Source organism: Gobius niger (assembly GCF_951799975.1).
Source record: "Gobius niger genome assembly, chromosome: 2".
Classification (NCBI taxonomy): Eukaryota; Metazoa; Chordata; class Actinopteri; order Gobiiformes; family Gobiidae; genus Gobius; species Gobius niger.
In genome coordinates, this window is record NC_136853.1 from 29,059,800 (window position 1) to 29,083,477 (window position 23,678).

The window sequence follows — 23,678 nt, forward strand, 5'->3', positions numbered from 1 at the left end:
TAATTCTACATTTGCTTAATAAAAAAAAAAACATTCTGAACTAGTTAAAGAAGCATATAATTTACGGTTTACTTGATTTTGTCAGGAAACAAAGTAGATACATCTTTTTTTTTTCTTAAATATGTGTTCAAGTTGTCCTCAGATCTAATATTTAACGACACATTTAAGATCCAATATTGGATAAGAAAGGAATTGCACAAAATCAACATGTTTTCAATTGAAGACTTGGATGCTAATTATTGAATATTTATTTATAATATAAATACAACACAATGATACCATCCATTTGGCTATATGAGCTTGTGTGTAGGAAGCTCAGGTGTCAAATACAGCAACATTAACGGACAAAATGTTCTTTATTATGAAACACATTCAAAGAAACATCTCTTCAAGTTAAAATGCACCAACATATTATGATGCTACATGCCAAGTACACAATCCTATACATCAAAGTGCAATGTCACAATGGATTAATGAATTAATAATTCAGAATCTACTAAACACTTGATTATTTAGGATTTCTGCTGCTCTTTGTTCAGGACATGCTCGAGTGAAATCACAACTCTCCCAAAACATGACAAGGATTGAAAAAGGCACTTTCACATATACATACACTTTCATTCCCATCCTATCAGGTCACATGTTGTTATATTGGCACAATCATATCTGTTACCATCCCAGTTTGAGGCCACAATCACTGTGCTGTTCAAGTTTTTATGGTTATTTCTTCACAGAGGCCCACCCTGTTAGCTTACTTTGAATTTAAGGTGAACTAGTTGAATTTAGTGTAACAAACGTCTGACTCTCACTCACACCCAGGCACACAGAGGAAGTGGCATGCTTTTTGCTCCATTGGAACATCTTGCACTTGTGTGTTTCGGTACTCAAGGCAGGCATGAATTATCTATAACTATTCAAGTAACTTGCACACAAGGGAGCCAAACAAGGGTAGGCAAGCGGAATACACAAATTGTCTCTCTCACACATACACACACACGCGCACACATTCACAACCACACTCCCTCCCAACCAATAAAAAAAATAATTAAATAAAACAAACACCCCAACCAGAGAAATGGGCCATGTAGTCCTTACACACTTTGCTTTAAAACTCACACCCTTTCTGAAGCTCTAGGTTGGGCATGGGATTCCCTTTGAAACAAGAAGGCGGTTAAAAGTTTTAGTAAGCTGTGTCAACAACTCACTGAACATTCAGTAGATGGCTAAACAGTCATTAAATACAGGAAACATTCATTAAATAGCTGAACATTAGTTATATGTGTCTTCAGTCACTAACAACCTCAAGAGGCGTTTTATGGTTTTGAGGTGAAAGTGAGCATAGCAGCTGAATATAGTCTAGGGGAAGTAAATCAACAAATAATTTAAAAGCAATAAATTAAATAGAATTTTAACTGTATATATTATTATTTTTTATGTCTTTTGTAACTTCAATCAAGTTACTTTTGCAGCAGTTACCCTATAATGGTAGTCAGCCTAAGGCTAATGTGATTTTTGTTATTTCCCGAAGCAGGCTCTTGAGTTAGCTAAAGTTTATGTGACAGCACAGCCTACATTTACATCACTGAAACTACAATTTACTTGAGTTACACACACTCTCCACATTTGGCTATTTTCTCATTTACATTATGGTTTAGTCAACGATCACCCAATTCTTCATCTGTTCTTTTAGCTAACCCTTTGATAAATGCTTCGATACATGAAGAAAGTAAATTCCTACACACCAAGAGATTACACATCAACCTGACAACACCGAAATATCATGGCATATCATATCATAGGTCATGTCAAATATTATATTTTATTACTGCAATAAATCTTTTGTAGTCTTCTCTTTTATACCCTCATTTATGTTGATTATTGAGATTTTTTTAGTACCCTGATCTCCTCTTCTGGCCCAGTTTTGGCCGGGGTTGGCCTGATTTGGCCTATTGAATGGCCTTGTTTGGCTCACATCGTGCAGGATTTGTCGACTTGTGGTGGCAGAGGTGGAGTGCTGCTTTTAGGTGCAACCACAGGTTTGGGCTTTACAGCAGGAGGCCGAAGAGGCGCCCCCATGCGGGCAGCTGCCACAGGCTTGAAGGTGGTCAGGGCATCGGGGGATGAATTGGTTGGTCTAGGGGGAGGCCCGGGCAGTGGGCTGACGGGGCTCATCGGACTGAGGGGGCTAGGTGTTCCAGGAGTGCCAGGTGTTCCAGGGGTACCTGGTGTACTGGGGGTGCTGTGTGGGCTGGGTGACTCTGAGGAGCAGGTTGCGACTGGCCCATTCTTCACCTGCTCCAAAGTGTCTAGGACTACATCAGGGGCTGGTCTGCAACCTTGACGGTCCAACTGCCTCAACTCTCCCAGAGCCACACTCATGGTCTCCTCAATGTCCTAGGTAGGAACAAAAGGAATGAAGAACAATAAGAAACTTGCAACACATTTACAACCCATATTTCTGGATGTAATGATTATTTTATGTGATACTTCTGTGATGATTTCTTACTGATACATTTGCCTTGTGCTTTACCTGTGCCAGGGTGTCATGATCCAATGTTCTGGTACGATGAGAGTCAGTGAAACCATGTTGTCCACTGATTGAGCGGCGGATGGGCGTGTCCTCAGGCCTCCTCAGTGAATCGTGTCGGCTTACGGTCATGGTCACAGCTGCTGCTGAGCGACGACGGCGCTCAGGGCTGTCGAGGGGCGGGGTCAGGCCCTGTCCCCTTCCCCGCAGTAACTCTCTTGGACTGAAGTGTCCTGTTACTGGTGGAGAGCTGCGCTCCATCACCCCTCCATTACCGTGGTGGTAGTTATCGTTTGAACGGCCAAGTGGGCGCCGAAATATACTCTCGGTTCTCTTCCTTCGATGGCTGTCAAAATGACAACAATAAGTTGTATTACCATGATGAGTTGTTTGACAAAGCCTTCCAATATTCCATTGCTACAGAGTGTATAGAAATCATTACACTAATCTTAGAAACAAGTATAAGAGCAGGAGAGAGGTTTTAATGGTGCAAGATGGTCACATGAGACAAACTGTGATAAAGAACTTCACAAGTATTTTTAGAGGTGACAAAAACGAGGAGAAAACATGTTTCATAGTTACTTGAGCTAAAATGATTGTGATCATGGTAAATGTCTTACATGACAGACCTGTTATAGGTCTCTGAAGGCCTTATGTCAGTGGGTGAGCTCACTTCACTCCGGGATCTCTTGTCCTCTGTGCTGCTACTCCCACCATCACTGTCTGCTTTCTGACTAAGTGTATCTGACATAGAGTCTCCCCTAAAGAAAAATAACACAGACCAATCAGAGCTCTCGAAAGAAAAGCACTAAATTAATGCAACAACCAATCAGCAGTAAACAAATCAATGGCCAGCAGTTTGCCAGTCTGTCTTAACAAATTTCCAGATTAAACAGATTAAACTCTCTTCCTAAAATATATATATATCACACATAGACATAATTAAACATATACTGTATGTAACAACACAATTATTTCATTTATTTTAATAACAACGAAGCAAACTACTAACTCAGCTTCAGTTTATGTAAAGAGTATAATCCAGCATCTATTAATTATCCCTTTTTTAAATGTTAACTATTCATCTAAAGTGAAAAAAGTTAATTTGATGAAATTCTCCTTTATTGTCTCCTTTTGGAGAAACAATAAAACATTCCTATCACATGAAACATTCCACATTAATGCACTCACCTGTCTTTGACCACGATGTACTGATGAGGCACCAGGCCATGGTTGCCATTGTGTCGTCCCTCCCACCAGTCATGTGATGCTCGCTGGAAGAGCTGAAGTGACGCTCCCTTTTTAAAAGAAAGCTCCCGCCCCGAACGACCTACATAGTCAAACCTGGCAACTGCCTCCACAGATTCACCCTCTGCAAAACATAAAATACTAAACTTGTCAATCAGTGCAACCCTGCCAATTACAATACAATTGATTCAAAAGAGGTGTGCAAGTGACACGGGTACAGGAGGAAGGGTCTCCATGGCAGCTGTTGCTGTGGTAACCACTCTAGCAGGACACAGAGCGATGGGTGTGAAAGGAGGAGCCTGCTCAGCCTCCATGTGAAGGTCTGGAGTCACGCTTACCCTCATCGCTGGTTTGAGTCTCGGTTCCAGCATCAGGCTCTGTCTCCTCCAGTGCTCCGGGCTCACTGAACGGGCTCTCGCTGCGCAAAGCAAAGGAAGAACACCGTCCAGTCAACAAGAAGACAAAGGGTGTGGGGAACACATGGACCTGATGTGCCCAGACAATTATACTCATAGTTAAGGCTATAACTCTGTTGCTCACTGGCCATGGTCACTGTTATCAGAATTGAATTGCATCTCTTTGAATATCTCGCATCGGGTGTGTCTTTTTTCCCCCATGATTAAAAGAGTAACATAGTTACTACAGGGGAGAACAATCAAATTGATTATAGTGGGAACCAGATGTTTACATACACGTCATAAAAAGACACATTAAAAAAAAAAAATTCACTGTCTGACATGAAACCAGAATTAACTTTTACTTTTTTTGGTCAATTTGGCTAAATTCTAGAAAAATTAGGGATATAATTATCTATTTGGTAGCACATCATTGCCATTTAACTGTATAACTTGGGTCAAACGTTTTGGATTTTCTTCCACAAGCTTCTCACAATAGTTGGCAGGGGTTTTGGTTCATTCCTCCAAACAGAACTGGAGTAACTGAGCCACATTTGTAGGCCACCTTGTGAACACATGCCTTTCCAGCTCTGCCCATACATTTTCAACTGGACTGAGATCAGGACTTTATTATTGCACTTTGTAACCAGTATTGGCAGTTTGCTTTGGGTCATTGTCCGTTTGGACGACCCATCTGCGCCCAGGCTTGAACTTCTTGGCTGATGTTTTGAGATGTTGCTCCAATATTTCCACATAGTGGTCTTTCTTCATGATGTCATCTATTTTGTAAAGTGCACCAGTCCCTGCCACAGCAAAACAACCCCACAGCATGATGCTGCCACCCCAATGAACATCATCAGTGTGTATGTAAACATCTGGTTCCCACTGTATATAATAATCATAATAAACATCTCTATGTGTAGACAATTTCTTCTTCAGCTGAAAGTGACTGTGTAAAGAAAACTGCCCCAAAACATGACATTTTTCTACAGTGCACTGCCTTAAATGGGCAATGCAATTTCAATATACAGTACAGTACAATACCAGTTTAATATATTATCAAATGAGTGTATAGAGAAGTAGCCTGTAACTGAAATGTTTCTCACCAGTACTGATCCCCCGTCATGCACTTCTCATAGACTGGACCAGGCAGCTCTTTGGAGTCCGGGAATATGTTGTCATGGTTCAGAATGACCGTTTTGATGACCTCATTCACATGTGCCTGACACGCCACCTGGTCCAGCGCATCAGGCGTGGGCAATAGAGTAGGTCCAAACACGATGGCCAGATTCCCAGCATCCATCATGTTCTCATCACTGTACTGAGAAAGGCTGTGGAAAGAAGAAATGCAGATCCTTTCGGCTCATTCTCGATCTTGTAATCCTAGTTAAAAACAAGCTAGAGGTCTTTTAAAACTCTGGCCTTCATCTGAAGAGTCAACCCAGTTATAACATTTCTACCTCAAAGGATCATCCCTAGATGACTAGATTCAATGGAGGTGACACATAAGGAAAATATTTTTTCCATATGCACTATTATTTTGTTAAATTGATACTGAGGAAATTTTGTAGCTATGTCGAGCCCCTGGGGGCCAGTTCCAATTAAATCTGGCACGTGTGTAATTTTCCATAAAAATAGGCTATATATTTTTTCCGGCATTATCTGCGCCACTTTCGCTGCGCTTCAGCGGTGCCACTTAGTGTAGCAGTGTGTCTGCAGCTTCACAACCATCACCATCATCAGTGGCCCAGCGGCCATATGGGTGGATAACTTAGCGCCTTCACTTTCCATCCTGGTGGCCTCTATGATGCTGATGAGGTTTTTTAGGATTTCTGGGAGGTTTTCGGAATAGAATGTATATGTAACCATAGATACGGTTCAATCAGCAGTGAAAACCTAAAAAGCAATTGATCCTGAAGCGTCCCAAGCACCTGCTGGGTCACTGAAAGGCCAAATATGTATTAACATCAACTTATTTTTTTTTACATAAAAAGTTGCATAGTGCGCCTGTAACACTATTATGGTGGGCCTGAGATACAACTTTCTTGTGATTGAGTCCCTCCCTCTCTCCCTGCGCTGACATGGCATAGTCAGAGACAGAGCAGCACTCCGCTCCTTCTCTCCTCATTTTAATCTCTTAAATTTCCCTCCCATTATATTTATTGTAATTGAAAGCCATCTGGCCAATACAATTACAAAAGCCGCTAATTACCCGCAAGCATGAATATATATGTAAAATAATTGCATTTCCGTGTATGTGTGTGTGTGTGTGTGTGTGTGTGTGTGTGTGTGTGTGTGTGTGTGTGTGTGTGTGTGTGAATGTGTGGGGTCCACCTGTCCGAGATAGTTTGGACCAAGAATTTGGTGTTGTACGTCCCTGCATAAAGCTTAACTCTGACTGTGTTAGTGCACTAACTGTTGCTGCAAACATTTGCGATCCCTACACGTGTTTGAGTTAGCATGGTGCAAGGGCAGGTGAGTGCGTGCAGCTGTGAGGAGCAGAGGTGAAGGGGCAGAGCAGGGTTCACTACTCCACACACTGACGAAAACACATTTCAGGAGTATAGCTGAGGGCAGCGTTAAAATGTGAGAATATAATCAAAACTTTTATGTATAGGTCTAATTCTATTTCAGCAATGATGGTAATGAAATTCTTATTTATTTATTTTAAAAATATGAATACTTTTGCTGGCGGTGGGAGGGTCACCAAATGACCTCCGAAAAATCTATCCCAGTATAAAATGTAATTAAACAGCCCTGAGCTATGTTAACAAACGTGACCATACAGTGAGACGTTAACAGCAGATCACACTTGAGTTCCCGTCTGTTCACACCTCCTGCCTCTCCAGCCTGCAGAGCCTTCATTATTTGAGCTTGTTCTAGACCAAATGTATCATTTTATCATCAACTGTGCTTCAGGGGTGTACTTGTGTTACTACAAAACCAAGAGGTTTATGTATTACAAACATGGTGGTCATAATCAGTAATTGTACTCACTGGTTGAGGAAAGCAAACAGGTATCGCATCACCACCAATGTTGGCCTTGGGACACCCATCAGGATTTTACGGACACACTGAGCTCTCTCGTATAGGTTCTCAATCCCTGTGGAGGGAATTATTGTTATTATATATTATTATATATTTTGTGAATATTTACAAAGGTGCAAAGGAGACATATGACAACACACATGAGGGAGGACATGGAACAATAGAACAATATATTATACAGGGGAATAATAATGTAAATGTTCAAAATGGATAAAAACACAAAACACAGGAAAAATGTATTTCAGTAAGCAGGTGGGAAAAGCAATTCAAGACAAATAATACAACTACAAGTAAAATAGATACTGCCACTACTAAAATGATTTCTGGAGCTGAGACTTGTGCTGTTCCAAACATGCACAAAGTCTCGTTATATCTTCCAGTCACTTTTATGTAATTGAAATCACAGAATGTCACCCAGCCGGGAATTGAACGCAGAACCTCATGCATCAGAGCCCACGTTTGATCTCACTGCACCACTTGGACGCTCCTGTATTTTAGTAACACCAGCTTGAAATGAGGAACTGAGGAATCAGTACAATGGATCGTAAACTGTACAGCCCCCATGATGCTGCAGGTGCAAAGACTCATGGGAAGTTCCCAAAAGAAATAAAATGTGCATTATTTTCTATAATTGAGGAAAACATGGACTATAATACTGAAAAATCAACATTCACCATTGCATTTTGGTGATTCATTTTTAAAGACCTTCAACTGACTCTGCGTAACGTTAGAATGAAGCTAATGAATCAAGCTAACGGTAGCGCCACCATCCTCCAGTTCTGGCCAAGCACACAACAATAAAAGTATCAGTAGCTAAAAAATAAAACTGTTCAGTCAGGCTCACATGGCGCCGTATATCTTCTATACTTTCTAAAATCCAATTAATATAGTTTTTTTTCCTCAAATTTCTCTTGTTGTGGGACTATATGATTCTTACCACGAAAACTAATAACCCAAGTAGGTTCATTAGGTCTTCTAGTAATGATGCAAATAAGTTCTTATAGCCAGACCTGTGTTTATTTCATACCAGACAGTTTCGGCTCCACGAAGGCCACAGTTGGAGCCAAAATTGTCACGTATGAAATATACACAGGTCTGGCTATAAAAACTTATAGCGAAATACAATAAAATCTTTGGACAAAAATGTAAATTGAAGTATTGCTTACGGACACAGGAGATGAGGTCATTGAACCTGTCCTTGGGGAACAGTGGATTGTCTAGCCCCCTGAAGTAGAGCTTTAACACACCAGCCACTGAATTGATGTCGTGGTTGCTCTCTTCGTCAATCAGCGGGTCATTACCTACACAAAAGACAGACAGACAGCGTTAATCCCGTCTGCCGCAGTAGACAGTGTCCCCTCTGGACCTTTGGGCTGATCTCTCACCTCTTTCAAAAGAGTTCTTGATGTCGTTGACCTCCACTTGTGATCCTGACACCCGGAAAATACCCTGATGTTGAAGACCTATCAACGAGAACGTTTTATTTTTTTTGTGTTCAATGGTAGTGTGGAAATTAGGGACCTACTTCCATCTACATTTTACACATGTCCCTATTGTGATATGATACTTAAAAGAATACCTGGATAAAATGTTTAACACATGTACAGTACCCGTCAAAAGTTTTGAAACGCTTTTATTGTATCGGCTTTTTATTTTCAACTATTTACATTGAAGACATTAAAGCGATATTTCAGGATTTTTTGACATAGGGTCTCATTTCCTAGTTATCCAAAGTGTTGTTGATTTCTGTATTTAAAAAAAAAAAAAAAAAAATATTCATGCAGTCCTTTGAAGAGTTTAGTGGTGCTAGGGTAGTGCTAGGCTAGTGCATGTCTATGGTAACTAGTAGCCTGCATTAAAAACCTCTTCAAAATCATGGGGTAGTCCTCCAAACGTTGCCATATCTGATTTGTAGACAGCTCCTTTGTGAACTCCCCGCGTAGTAATGCCGGCCGCAGGTAAACAAACTACTGTAGAACCGAGCAGATCATATGATAAGCGTTTATTGAGAATCTACAATGTAAATAGTGTTGAAATAAAATAAAATAAAAAACAATACATACAAAAATCATTTCCAAACTTTTGACGGATACTGATTGCAGACTATATTAAGACATCACGTACACATTATTCTGTCTACGTGGCCAAAGGCTGACAACTAAAGTATATAAATGATTTGTGTATATGAACGTAGGAATGCCTGTGAGGATGCTTGTGAAGACTGTATGCTACTATAAATCTGGCCATAACTCGAAGCTGCCTCTCTGCATTTTTATTTAAAGAAAAGTAATAAATAACCTAGATTTTTAGACAACAAGACTGTCTTGTGGTTCTCTCACCATAATTGGCCGTCTTAAAAGTTCAATGATCTGAACAGGTCATTTAGTGTAAATGGTAAATGGTCTCAACTTATATAGCGCTTTTCCACCTACATTAGGCACTCAAAGCGCTTTACAGCAAGGATCCACTCACCCATTCATACACCAATGTACGCAGACACTGGGGGCAATGTGGGTGAAGTGTCTTGCCCAAGGACACAACAACAGCGTGCACCTTCTGGAGGTGGGATTCGAACCCCCGACCTTCCGATCATGAGACAACCCACTCTACCATCTGCACCACTGTCACCCCAGTGTATGCAGTTGTTCACTGACATCATGTCTTATTAGTGTTTGTGTGCTGTTAATATATTGGGATTTCTCTTACCATGCAAGTTAATGTAGCGAATGCAGCTCTCCACTAGCAAAGGTATGGCTTTGGTTGAATCCTGTAAAGACATCACACTGTTAGATGACAGCTAAAAAATTTTTTAAACATATTACTATGTGAGAAAAAACAGCGCAACAGTTTGTGACTTGTTAATTTAAAGTGGTTGATACAGTATAAAGGTGATTACCTGGTGCTTGCTATGAGAGTTTTTCCGCCCACGGCTAAAGAACAAAAAGGAGACAAAGACTGTGGTCGGAAGTGCTTTATGTGTGATATCTTGTTAACACAATTCCTATCACATTGCTTAACAGACTTACCTGGTAGTTAATAATTCAGCTTTATACCCTTTTAAAATAAAAGGAATAGATTTAGATGAGAGTCAAAACTGACATAAAAACTAGAGCCTTTAGATTTTACCTTCTGCTAAAGCTTTCTTTAGTATATCATGTTTGGCCTGAAGTTTAGAAATAAGATTACTCCCTTCCAAATATTCTCGAAATTTCTGAAATAAACACAGTATTATGAGCAACAGTTCTCTATGGTCGACATTATGATCATTTTGTTTTCACAGAATCTTACTCACATTGAAGTAAAACAGCTCTGTCTCGTGCTGGTTGGCTCGTCTTTTGGCCAGACTGGGTTTGTTCAAGTATCCGTCAGAGACGCTGGACTTGACTGATTCAGACGAAGGACTGTGTGTGAAGCTCTGAGAAACGTCACAGTCGTCCAGCACCGTCATGTCTTGTAATGTTGTCAAGGTTGCACCCCATGTCTTCTTAACCTAATAATGCATTTTTATTACATTATATACAGTGCATTTAAGACCACACTGCAGAACATTACAGGTTAAATGTGGAGAAGGCACAAGAGGAACTAAACTTGTAAAAGTTAAAACACACCAGTGTCACCCAACAAGCTACTAATGAGTTTCGCAATGGGTTATCAAAATAGGGACTTTCAGAGCAGGACCTAATGAATAAAAAACTTGTGGTAGAACACCTTTAGTCAACGCAAAGTAGCAACATGTCCTGCTCTCAGCAAAGTTGTGAGTCAAGTCGGAGGCTAAGCTCAGTAAAGAAGCATGTTCTTTTTTTTTTTTTTTTTACCAGTTAAAACACCATAGTTGTTGCTCGTATTTCATACAAGTGAGTTATGCACAAACATTTATTCCTTCAGCAGTTTTATGTCCTTAAATGATACATGGCAACTACAGAAAACTACAGAAAACTACACTGTGACTATAGTGATTATTAATGTGTGAGTTGGCTTGTGGTAAATAGTCATGCACAATAAAGAAAGAGATAAATAACAGAGATTAAAACAATGATTAACTAACCTCTTCATTTTCTATCTTTAGCGATGCCAAACGTGTCTGAAGCTGTGTGAGGCGAAGGGAAAGCTCAGACTGAACTTGTGGCTGCGAGGCAATCTGTGTCACCTAAAACATGAAACAACATTCAGTCATCGAGCCACAGCCAACAAAAGTTACCGATCATAAACTGCACTGACTGTGTCTCCCATATGAGATTGGAAACTGAAGCGCTGTGGGGGGCAGAAGGCAGTGGGGTACAGGCCCAGCAAGCGCTGCCGATCGCGAGCAGGGTCCAGCCCCTCGACAGCCCCCTCCAGCACCTCCAGCCCAGCTCTCCTGGAGGCTTCAAGGCTAAGTTCAGCTGATAGGTAGGTCCTTAGAGCACGGCTTAGACTGGAGTGGTACCCTAGGTCACAGCACTGATAACGGTGCAAACATATCAAAAACTGAGCTTGAAATCTTCCAGGCACAAACTTGAACTTAATGTACTCACGTCTATGATATCAGGCAGATCATGTATGTAGTATTTGAACACAGAGGCATTGGTGGCTTCTAGAGTCAGTAGATACTCGTTTCTTGCTTTAAGCGCTTTTAATTTATTTTCAGAGTACTTTGCCTTTCTCTAATAAAAACACAAAAAATACATATTAAGTCAAAGAAATGTTTTTTTCTTTCAGGTCTCTGTACCTTTTCTCTCATCTTTTCCATCTTGCGGGCTGCATTGCGCCTTTGATAGCGCTCTTCTATGCGAAGTCCAAAGACCGGCTCCACCCCGCCAGTATTGACAGACACGCCTTTCACGCGACCCTCCTGACGCTCCGCTTCTCGCAACTTGGTTTCAGCATTTATTGTCTCCGCATGATACATGTGATATGTTTTTATGACCTAAAGTGGACAGGCATAACGTTTCAATGACATTTCACTGAAACACTGTTGATTTCAGTGGTTAATATAAGTGTAATTTTTACTCACAGTGTAAAGTTCGTTCAAAAGCTTCATAAGATCCTCCTGAAGCTGAAAAAGTATTTCCTTGCTCTAACAGAGAACAAGATACGGGAAAAAAATTGTTCAGGTTTGAAAAATGAATAATAAATACACACTTTCATGCACAATAAATATACCAGCAAATGGATCACACAGCAGCGTAAATGAAACCCACTGCGGGGACTCCTCATGCATTTAACAGCCTGTTTGAGGAAGGGGTTATGTGGCAGCGTGGCGCAGCATTAATATTACATTAGACCGAATGACTGTGAAATCCCAGAATGAATGAATCCTGTCCCATTTGCAATGCTGTCCATGGCCACAGAGCCCAAAGAGTCACCATCCAATCCATACTTGATTTTTGTCCTCAACCAAACTGTGGCAACAACTGAAGTTTGGTTGGCTTTAATGGACATCCTGTGGTTCATAGCTAGTGGTAGTTGCTGACTTTTGTTTAGCATGAATAAAAGAGTAGAGCAATAAATAATACAAACACTGAGATAACCCTAGGTGGTAGAACAAGAACATGGGCCTGTTTAATTTGTTACACTCAAGCAGTATCTCACAAAGAGAGTCAAGAAAATGCAAAAAATATACAGCATGTAGCACGGTAACCTGCATCTTGCCAAGAGTATAGAGGGTTAGGTCAAAGGTACAGCCGAGAAATATAACTGCTTCACTAAGACATAATATAATATAATGCTATAATGTAAAACTCATGGATGACTGAGAGCTTACTCAAACAGCCTCAGTGTCAAGAGTTCATGATCCAGCTCATCCTGTATATTGAATAACTGTCCGGTTAACGGAACCGACCAGTGAGTCAGTGGTTCTCAAAAAGCAAGTACAACCAGGTACCACTTCATTAAATGTTTTCCAACCCACTGGGGCTGAGTCAAGATGACAGTAAAGGGAGTAAAACGTGTCTAAGACAGATCTCACTTGAACAAAATTAAGTCTAAACTAGATGCAAATCTAGTCTAAAAATGTCTTATTAAATGCATTACTAAAGCAAGTGAAAAGAACATAAATAGTCTAACTTTCCTGAACTGGGTCGGAGTCACCAATACACACGAATGGAATCACGAAGAAGAAGCTAACAGGCTAACGGGTAAAGCTAACTGCGGGCTAGCGCCACTTGAACAGTATTTACAGCCAAGTTTGAGTGAAAAAAAAACGTAATTGGATGTACAATATCCCTCTCTCCCTTTGTCTTTAATGTCAGTGTAGTATTTACTCTCACGGACAATTAATGAGTAAAAAAAAAACATGCTACGACACCTGCAGTGCCGCTTATGGCCTCCAGGGGCACGAGTTACTTAGTACTGCTTTAAATTGAATTACATAAGTAAATGAACCTTTGAACGATATTCTAATTTTCCGAGTTTCACCCGTATGTTTATGTTCCGCAGTTTGAGAACCACTGGACCTAAACCTGTGATCATACGGAATGCAAACTAATCTGAAATCTATGCAGCTAATTACAGAGCCAACAAATTTCAACCCAAAAGCTGCAATACCAGGACTCACTCTATATGGAATTGCACATTAAAGGGATTGTTTGTAAATTTAAATGTTTTACAAATTTAGTAGAATAGTATATAAAGTAATATTTTTCATATTTTTTCATAAGTAATATTAATATCCCATTGCTGACCTCGGCAACTAATCAAACATGCCATGCCAAAACTCTTGCTGATTGCACAGTCAACTTCATCTTAAACTGAATATGCATGTGGTGACTTTTGGTGACTGTAAATCTATCTCACCCTCTTGAGCAGGCGCGCGGAGTCTTCACTGATGTGTGTGAGGCGGGAGATGACATTATTCAGGTAAAGGTCACTCAGAGTTGCATGGTCCTTGCTTTCTCTCCTCACCTGAACCAAAAGGAGGACCACGTTTTCACAACTTTTCATGTAGTAATTACGTAAGTAGAAAAACAGCAGAAAAAGAACCTGGTTAAGTAGCAGGTACCAGCAGTTCACTGGAGAGAGAAGGTTCTGATCTTTCCTAAAAGAGAAAAAGTAGGCAATGTATTTTTAAAAGACCTTGATGTTATGTCAACCAGAACCAAATGCTTTGAGGTATTACTACACTCAAGTGGATGTACATACTTATATTGCTGATGGTCTTTTGTACTCCGTGTTTTGGCCATAAATCTCTCGGCGAGTTTCTCTAGATTTCTTGAGTACTCTGTTTCAATCTCTGCTTTTTTTCTGAAAAAGTCTTGCAGATCCTGAAGCAGCTGGACCCGCATCTCTGTCTGCTGCTCCAGACAGCGCTGCTGCTCCACCAACTGGGTCCGGACATCTGCACATACACACACAACCACACAACAGCTTTTAAGGTGCTTTTGTTTTAAATGGATTCTTAAATGGATCTTAAAAAATGGTGGGATTTAACTTCTCTCCACTCCTGAACAGCACTGTTGCGTTATTTTATCTTTGCCGTACAAATGTTTTTTTATATACAATGGGAACCAGATGTTTACATACACTTTATAAAAGACACATATGTATTTTTTTTCTCAGTGTTTGAAACCAGAATTAACTTTTACTTTTCTAGGTAAATTAAAATTTTCAAAATCAAACGTTTTGGATTTCCTTCCACAAGCTTCTCAATAGTTGGCAGGAGATTTAGGTCCACTCCTCCAAACAGAACTGGTGTAACTGAGCCACACTTTCAGCTCTGCCCATTTTCAATTGAGATCAGGACATTGTGATGATCACTTCAAGACATTGACTTTATTATCCTTAAGCCACTTTGTAACCAGTTTGGCAGTTTGCTTTGGTTCATTGTCCATTGAAGCCCAGTTTTAACTTCCTGGCTGATGTCTTGAGATGTTGCTCCAATGGTTCCACATAGTGTTCTTTCTTCATAATGTCTTTTATTTTGTGAAGTGCACCAGTCCTGCAGCAAATCAACCCCACAGCATGATGCTGCCACCCCCGTATTTCACATTTGGATGGTGTTCTCAGGCTTGCAAGATTCCCCCTTTTTCCTCCAAACGTGACGATGGACATTACAATAAAAAAAAAGTCCTGTCAGACCACAGGATATGTCTCCAAAAATTAAAGTCTTTATTTGCAAACTCCAGCTTTTTGATGTTTCTTTTGGAGTAAGGGCTTCTTCCAGGCAGAGTACCCTCTCAGCCCATGTCGGTACAGAACTTGTTTCCCTCTGGTTGATGACACCTGTTTCAGCGTCTTCACCAGGTCTTTTGCTTTAGTTTATTCTGGTTTCACGTCAGATATCGCGAAAAAATACAAATGTGTCTTTTTATAAAGTGGGGTACCCACTGTAATCCCAGAGAAATGTTTATGTGTCCCTGGAAGATACTAGGGCTGAACGATATGCACAAAATTTCATTCTCGATATTCATGCCAGATATCTCGATATCGATACGAACATAGATGTTTTTTTTCCAGAGAAATAAAAACATAATAATAAAGAGTGCAGTTTTATTGATGAAAATCCTTATCGTTTGTATCTTGCCTTTTTCGATTTCAATGTTTTCATACCTCGATATCGATACAATAACGATACACCCTTCAGCATCCTCCTAAAGGTTATTGACGGAAGTGAGCGGGGGGACGTCTTTAGGAGTTACTGCGCGGACGTTGTGCTCCTCGTATCATTACGCCTCACAATATAGTACCCCTTTTTATCTGCTTATAAAATCGACATGTTAATATAAATGTAAATATACTTCGCATGAAAACACTTCACGTAAATTTATTTAAATAGGGAACACGTGGAAGAGCTTGGTAGCTTCTATCGTGAGCTTTTTTGGAGCTATATGACATGTGGGAGAGGCTGCGTATGTGCTCCGTTTGCGTGACAGAGCGCACGGACAAAGACCAGACGGGTATATATTGACTCGTCTAAGGTTAGGTAAGAACATATCTCAGTATGTAAAAACGGTGGCCTATTCCTTTAAGACCATGTTTAGAGCATAGTTCATTTCACAGTTCTGTTTTTGAGTCCAAGCTTCAGTCACCCTAAGTTACCACAGTCTATCAGTAGAGGTGCTGTTCCCAACCACACAAAGCACCACAGCTCCAGCTCGAACTTCCAGTAACAGAGAATAACCAAACAAAAAGGGCAAAGTAAAAGGCAAGCGGCAGTGACACCAACTCCTTCACCAGAGCGTTGACAGTGAGGACCGAGTCAACTGCAGCTGATCCACTCAGAGACCTGCATGGCCGTCCGTATACGGAGAACGTGGGCCCATGATGGCACTGCGACAGACTGAATATTAACAGGAACCCGTTAATACCAACTTTAGTTATCGAATTTAGCTACCAAATATCGATACAACCAGGAATGGAGAGCGACGAGGAGCAACAACCACCAAAGGAAGTCAGAGGTCAGCCAATGAACCAATACACAGGAAATCAGGCCAGTGCGCACAGCCAATCACCATCAAAACTAAAAGTGGCGGTGCCCGCCTGCAGGCGTGCTGCCACATAATCATTCTTCAGTTACACTTCCATGGACAAACTTTTTGACCACATAACTAAAATTATAGACATGTGATGCCCAATTGGAAGTGCTTTCCACGCACTTTTTCTTGGAAACTTCGCTGCCAATTTGATCATTGTTCTTTTCCATCTCTTTTCTGGCTGATTTTAATAAATCTGTACCATGACAATTTGCTCCGTTTTCCCATCGATTGGTACAGCCAACAGCTACACAGCAGACTGAACCATTATTATTCGATCTGGAAAAAACATGAGTTATCATTGAACACGTGACTTCGCCGTGATCCGGCCTGTAGGGCAAAAATGGAAAAAATTAGGATAATGTTGTGACAAGGAACTTCCGGAGCCTGCCACCTTTTCCTCACGGCTTCAGGAGGAAGTAACCTATATTATAATCAGTCCATTCTTTATTTACAGTCTGTGTACTGTAAATGCCTCTTTTTTTTTAAACAAAGTTGGTCTAAAAGCCACGCCCCAAACTCTCATTGGACAACACTCCCCATAGAGCTTTTTCAGTTGGCTTTATTGAGCTAATATTTCAGTTTTATAAGTTAGTTAGTGTTAGGGGTTAAGGATAGGGACAGGGTTATGGTTAAGGATAGGAAAAAGGATTTTGATTACGTTAGAACGAAGAGATGGGATCATGACACAACTGGGTTACAATTAAGAAAGAAAGCGTTAAAAAACGGAGCGGAGCAGTTGGCTTATTGCAAAATGGCTGCGCTGGTTTGTGGATCTAGAGAAAGTGTTCAACCATGTCCCCCGTGGTGTCCTGTGGGGGGTGCTCAGGAGGATGGTGTCCGGAGCCTCTGCTAAGGGCTGTCTGTTTCCTGTATAACCGCAGTAAACCGCCAGGGCTGCCCTTTGTTGCTGGTTCTGTTCATCACTTTTATGAAAAGAATTTTTTGACGCAGCCAGGGACCGGAGGGTGTACGATTTGGGAACCTCTGGATCTCATCTCTGCTTGTTGAGGATGATGTTGTCCTGTTGGCTTCATGAAATCAGGACCTTCAGTGTGCACTGAGGCGGTTTGCAGCCGTGTTAAGAGACTGGGATGAAAATCAGCATCTCCATGGCTCTCCACCGGAAAAAGGTGGCTTGCCCTCTCCAGGTCGGTGAAGAGCCTTAAGTGGAGGAGTTCAAGTATCTTTGCATCTTATTCATGAGTGAGGGACGAATAGAGTGTGAGATCCGACTATTGTGGTGAAGAGGGAGCTGAGTCAGGGGTTAAAGCTCTCGATTTACTGGTCGGTCTACGTTCCCACCCTCACCTATGGTCATGAGATCTGGGTAATGGCCGAAAGGACAAGATCGCGGATACAAGCGGCTGAAATTAGTTTCCTTCGCAAGGTGGCTGGGCGCACCATTCGAGATATTGTGAGGAGCTCAGTCACCTATGAGGAGCTCGGAGAAGAGCCGCTGCTCCTTCACGTCGAAAGGAGCCAGCTGAGGTGGCTCGGACATCTGTTTTGGATGTCCAGGACACGCTGGAGAGTCTAGGTGTCTGAGCTGGCCTGATGCCCCCAAATCAGCTGGAGGAGTGTGCGTGGATAGGGAAGTCAGGGCATGCTCAGACTGCTGCCTCCGTGATCCGCCTCCAGATAAAGCATAAGCAAATGGATGGAGGGATCTTTCAGGATTAAAGCAGCAAATAGCATTTTTATTAATAAGATCTGAACATAGACTATATGTGTGGTGAAATCCATGGCCAGAATATTTTGTTGCCCATTCTGAACAAACAATAACAGAAACTTTACTTGCTTATCTTTTTTGGCTGGTGATGTTGCTATGGAAACAATCTGTCAACAAAAGATGAGACTGGCGATTATACGTATGACCTTTAGCACACCCCAAAGGATACACTCAGAGGATACCTTGAATCAGTCGGACTATAACCAGCAAATGGGAGTTGAGGCAGCCATTTTGAAAAGGGTGTAAAGCAAGTATTGGAGCCAAATGCACATCAAAATAGGAAACATAGCCAGAAAGCAGACATCATAGTCGCACAGGGAGTAGATGGCAATGTTCAACACAGATCTGTGAAGCATGATGAATACAACAGACTTGCGACGTGTGTTCAAATGTGTCAGATTCAAGCTGGTCTTCACCTTCCTCATCACATGGTACACGCACAGTGTGTGGTTGCCTAGACAACAGGTAGTGGAGTGGAGAGAGGGTCCTCCAGAGACGGCTGTGCGTCTGTCTGCCTTGTGTCTGTGTGGGAGAGTGTGGCCAGGCTGTGATTGTGGATTCTGTACCCAGTGCCACTGATAGATTGAGGCAAGAACTAGCGAGGCCAGTATAGCAAGCCTCCCTATTACCACAGATCACACTGCCAGGGATGCTGTGGGTGTGGACCTTTGTATACTGCCAGAGGAAGTAGTCCAAGGTGACTCTTTACTGAAGAGAGTGGACACTCAGCTGCATAAGGCTAATTTAACAGGGGTTAAGAGAGAAAGACGACGAGCTCCAGTAAATATGTAAAAATAAGCACAATGTCATATAAGGTTACTGTACTGAATTCCATACATTCATCAAAATACTCACATTTGTCCTTAATATTTTAATCATTCTGTGCTTAGATGTGCACAAATATAGGTAAAATGTTTTCCAAAATCATATATAATGCTATATTGTACTAATGCCAATGCAGTACAAATATGAATCGAGGTTTGTGGACATATACTATCAATCACCGGACAATGCTTTAAACGCCTACCTGTTCATCAATACATTTTGGGTGTTGTAAAAAAACACAAAAAAAAGACTCACTCAAGCATTGTATTCTTCAAGACTGAGAAGAAGCAGATTATCTTAGAGTACAGATTTTTATCAATGCACTTTTCCATCTTAGATCAGACTCTATTGAAAGTGAAGCCGGGACCACTGCCTGCTGTACCCTTTCATGTTGCAATGCTTCTTAGAAATCACCTGCACAACACTGACTCAGGGAAAAGGGTAACAATACACCAAGCATGGATGTGTTCCATGTAAAATCCTATGATTACTTCAAGAGACTCCCATTGAGCTGATTGTCTTCAGGAGCTGCAGATCCTGCACAATAAGCGAGTACAGATGTACAGAAAAAAAAAATTATATGATCTTTGCCCAACATTATTATATGAACATTTGAAGGCCTGTAAAATAGCTTGGATAGTCACACTGTAACGTAAACGTCAAATTAAGGTCAGCTTCAACATCTGCAGTTATAAACACAGAAGTCGGTGAAGTATTTGCATCCTGTGTAAAGTTTTAATATGTTAAGCTGCATATTATCTGCCACGTTCTATCTTAATGTTGGTTTCCATGTCCATATTAATATACAGGACAGGAAACAGTTGTAACCCTCAGAAGTTAGCATTATGTCGCTATGCAACATTCCATGCACTGAGCCGGACGGTCAGCTGCAGATGTGTGATTATTTGCATTGCTTGAGGTTGCCATTTTGATGTGAAGTCACGTGACGCATATGGACACCCAATCGGGACACAATTGATATAACGTGATTGGGTCGAGGTATGGAGTCACCCCATAGCGCAACCAAGAAGTTGCGCTACTTGGTGTCTACCAATGTTTTTTTTTTTTTTTTTTTCATTCTAAATAGAACTTTCAATAATATGTACTAAGTGGGTAAATTAATAACATTGCAGACGTTTTTGCTCTGTTGTTATGCTGTTGCCATGATGGCTCTCTGCCATGTTACTATTCTAGGACATCTCACACATAACCTTTACAATCACTAATTATGGCATGTAATTCAAAAGCTTGTTTTCAATGCAATTATCATTACTCACCTTTTCTGTTTATTAACCTAAAGATGGACTTGAAACGAAAAACACATTGGTCAGCTGGTGTGAGGATACACAGAAAATAAAAAAACACAATGGGCTAGAGTCATAAATGGGAATATTTTTACCATACCACGATATCATTTAGCCAATTACAAAACTAAATAAACTCGATAAAACTAAGCAAGATAAGTCTCATCATCAGGACATAAACCCTCAATGCAAGAAGGAGGTTGTTGCCATGGAAACCAGGTCCAAGGACATGGGGTCAGCGCATTGCTGGTTCATCATTAAGAACAGACTGAAAAAGGCCTTAGGTTTTTAATGTGTGATTTGGTCTGTTTGTGTTGCAGGTAAGACCTGTGAGGTTCCTCAACACTGACACACTCACAGGGCATAAACAATGTGCAGCAGCCGCATGAAGTCACACTTCATCTGTTTGTCTCATCTCTCCCACTGCAGGGCTTGTCAATTTTTTTTTTCATTCGCATTTCTCATTAAAATCTACTGTCGTGCCATTCTGAAAGTGGACATGGAACATGATGTTGGGGTGATGTGATTATCTATGAACTACAAAATATTATCTTATCTATGATGCACAAAAACATTATTAAGCACACAAATATGTGTTGTCAGCAGTGTTCTGTCCCTACCTTTCTGCAAAGCTCACCTCAGTGAGCAGACCCCACCTCCTCCTGTGTATACATTATACACCACCTCCAGCATTAACCAATCAGGAGCCTCGTATTGAGGCAGACTTGGAAAGCACATAGTTACAACATAGATCTATATGTTTAGCCCTATACAAGAGATGGCAGGATACGCAAGACCCTCGGACTGGCAACTAGATGTCCAAATGGAGTGGTGGGGGATTGCATCTACGGCCATTATAATTGTTACAATGCAGGGCATCCCCTTTGTGTGTTGGCCAGAGTTGGCTAGGTGCCAGAGCAGGGGCCACATGAACGTACAGACACATAGACATGTATGAGAGTGCACGGCAAAAGCATGACCCTGTCCATCTACAGTGGTTGTAATCTTCTCTATTCCTCTCCATTAAATGGAAGTGTCCCTGTCGATTCATTGTGAGCCAGCGTGCGAAAGACATCCACACTGACAGCAAGAGCACAGCAGGCGACAGCACAAGAGGAAGACGACTGCAGAGAGAAGTAAAGTGCACAAAGAAAATGCTATTTCTGAACGAATTACTTTTGATATACCGCTAGCAGCGTCCATAAAATGATAGATATATATTTATTGAGATTTAGGATTAGGTGAAGCCCATTTTCCACAATTGCGTTCAAAAGTCACCAATATATTCAGAAATATATTCATGGAATAAAAGGTAGATAAGACAGGGATGATGTCAGAATATAAAAAAGACCGGGATATAACAGTACTAATGTACTATAACAATGTGTCTGAGAAGAAATGAAAGCATGAATGTGAATGGTAATGCTATGAGGATACAAATGAGTGTAATAGCTAAAGTCGGACATTTTGAATTGCAAGAGCCCTCAGCAGTTAATGAGGAATAGAAAAACCTAAAGCTCGCATCAATAGCCTTTTCAAGAGGTGAGGATGCAGTTAAATTGGCCACACCATGCAGGAATAATACATTTACTAAAAGGTCATTTAACGTGCCCGTGCATCTCTACCCCTTTTAATACGTGAAGCAGCATGGCACGAGTGAAAAAAAGAGGGCGGATCAGGAATGGAGTGGGTTGTCCCAAAGTCGTGGGCCACTATCTCAAGACTTAAGACCATCACATCCCTAGCGCACAATAAGATTTAACATCAAGAACACACACCATTAAGCACTACTGCGCTGCAGTAACAGCCCCAGGAGAATATCAATAGAAAGTGTAAGACTGCCCCCATGAGCTCGAGATTATGCTCATGTATTTTATGAAACAAACAGACATTGCCAATAGCCCTGCAGATAGTATTACTGTCTACACATTCATACAAACCTTCATCTTCACCCCCTCCCCCCCCCCCCCCCCAGGCGCCATGCAGCACTCAGGATGAACCCAAAAATCCTGACGTCTCCACTTGAGGTGTCAGCTCCCATACACACCCTGCACGTTGCTGATTTCAACGTGATACGGGGAGCATGCTGGCAGAGGTGTGCTTTTAGGATGCGCCTATTTGGAGTAAGCATCTTCCACCATACAGTAGCCTATGACTCGAAGCAGGTGGTCGACTGTGAGGGAATCTGCAAAGCCAGATGACAGTGAAATATGACATTTAATTGGTGGTCTTACCTTTCACTTGGCTCTCGTAGTCAGCAAGGATTTCTTTGTCCTTTTTGCTTTTGTTTAAGTTTGACATGACGCTACGGCAAAACGGGTGAATGACCAAAGTCAGGTAGAACGAACAATTCCCAATTATCCCCCGTTCACGCAGCGCCCGGCTTCCCCCGCAACATACAACATGCTAGTTAGATCCATCCAGTGCCGCAACTACTCAGTCAGTGGTCCTGCACCTCCACGCCGCCAAGGAGGAGCAGAGAAGGGAGGAGGAGAGGAGGGGCGCGCCGCACGCGTAAAAAACGCACCCTCAATGAGAAATCACCCACTCGTGACCTGCGCATCACCAATAAGGATACATAGTATTATCCACATAAAGGTAAAACTGAGACAGCGTTGGTTATTAGCGCGCGCACGAGGGCTATAGAGATGAGAGAGGATCAAAGGACCACATCTTCACCCACTGTAACCTTTCACACAGGACTACGGCTAAGCCATCGCAGATGAGGCAAACCGCGTGTGGAGGCAATTCAAAGGTCAGAGTCTGACATGAAAATGGCACAGGCTTTCCCGCGCGCGCCCAGTTGACACCAGGGTGAGCCAGTGAGCCATCTTCAACATTTCTGACCGCATTTGTGTTCTGAATGCAAATGACTCAATTGAAACCAAGGCAACTTAATTTAAACCTGAAAAAGAAAAAGAGAAAAGTGGAACAGACGCTTATACCTCCCGAATACTCTAACCTGCGCGGCACGCTCACGTTCATCGAAGCAGAGTCGTTAAATGTGTTGTTTGTCTTGCCCTGGTGTAAAACAGTAGCAGCTTTGTGATACATCAGTAATGTTTTATGAAAGGAATCATTTGGTCTGGACAGTGGGCCAGGCTAGACTTGTAAAAAGGCTATTGAAAACGTTTGTTACAGTGGCACAGG

General features: G+C 41.5%; 1 protein-coding gene across 2 annotated transcripts; it reads right to left on the bottom strand.

The window, feature by feature from the left end:
- Positions 1-304: 304 nt before the first annotated feature.
- LOC306983164 (SLIT-ROBO Rho GTPase-activating protein 1-like) lies at positions 305-23,097 on the bottom strand. Of its 2 annotated transcripts, none has more exons than XM_079582913.1 (23): positions 22,763-23,097; positions 14,338-14,533; positions 14,179-14,233; positions 13,993-14,100; positions 12,212-12,274; positions 11,927-12,124; positions 11,733-11,861; positions 11,437-11,658; positions 11,264-11,365; positions 10,511-10,708; positions 10,345-10,429; positions 10,245-10,272; positions 10,115-10,148; positions 9,925-9,985; positions 8,604-8,681; positions 8,385-8,519; positions 7,168-7,273; positions 5,277-5,501; positions 4,114-4,193; positions 3,719-3,899; positions 3,148-3,288; positions 2,531-2,873; positions 305-2,394 (listed from the first exon to the last, which is right to left on the bottom strand). In XM_079582913.1, exons 1-23 carry the CDS (start codon positions 22,827-22,829, stop codon positions 1,969-1,971), a joined length of 3,261 nt encoding a protein of 1,086 aa, XP_079439039.1. In that variant the 5' UTR covers positions 22,830-23,097; the 3' UTR covers positions 305-1,968. The 2 variants fall into 2 exon arrangements, with proteins under 2 accessions (XP_079439039.1, XP_079439040.1); XM_079582914.1 differs by having other exon boundaries at positions 306-2,394; positions 3,157-3,288; positions 22,763-23,096.
- Between the last annotated feature and the right edge of the window lie 581 nt (positions 23,098-23,678).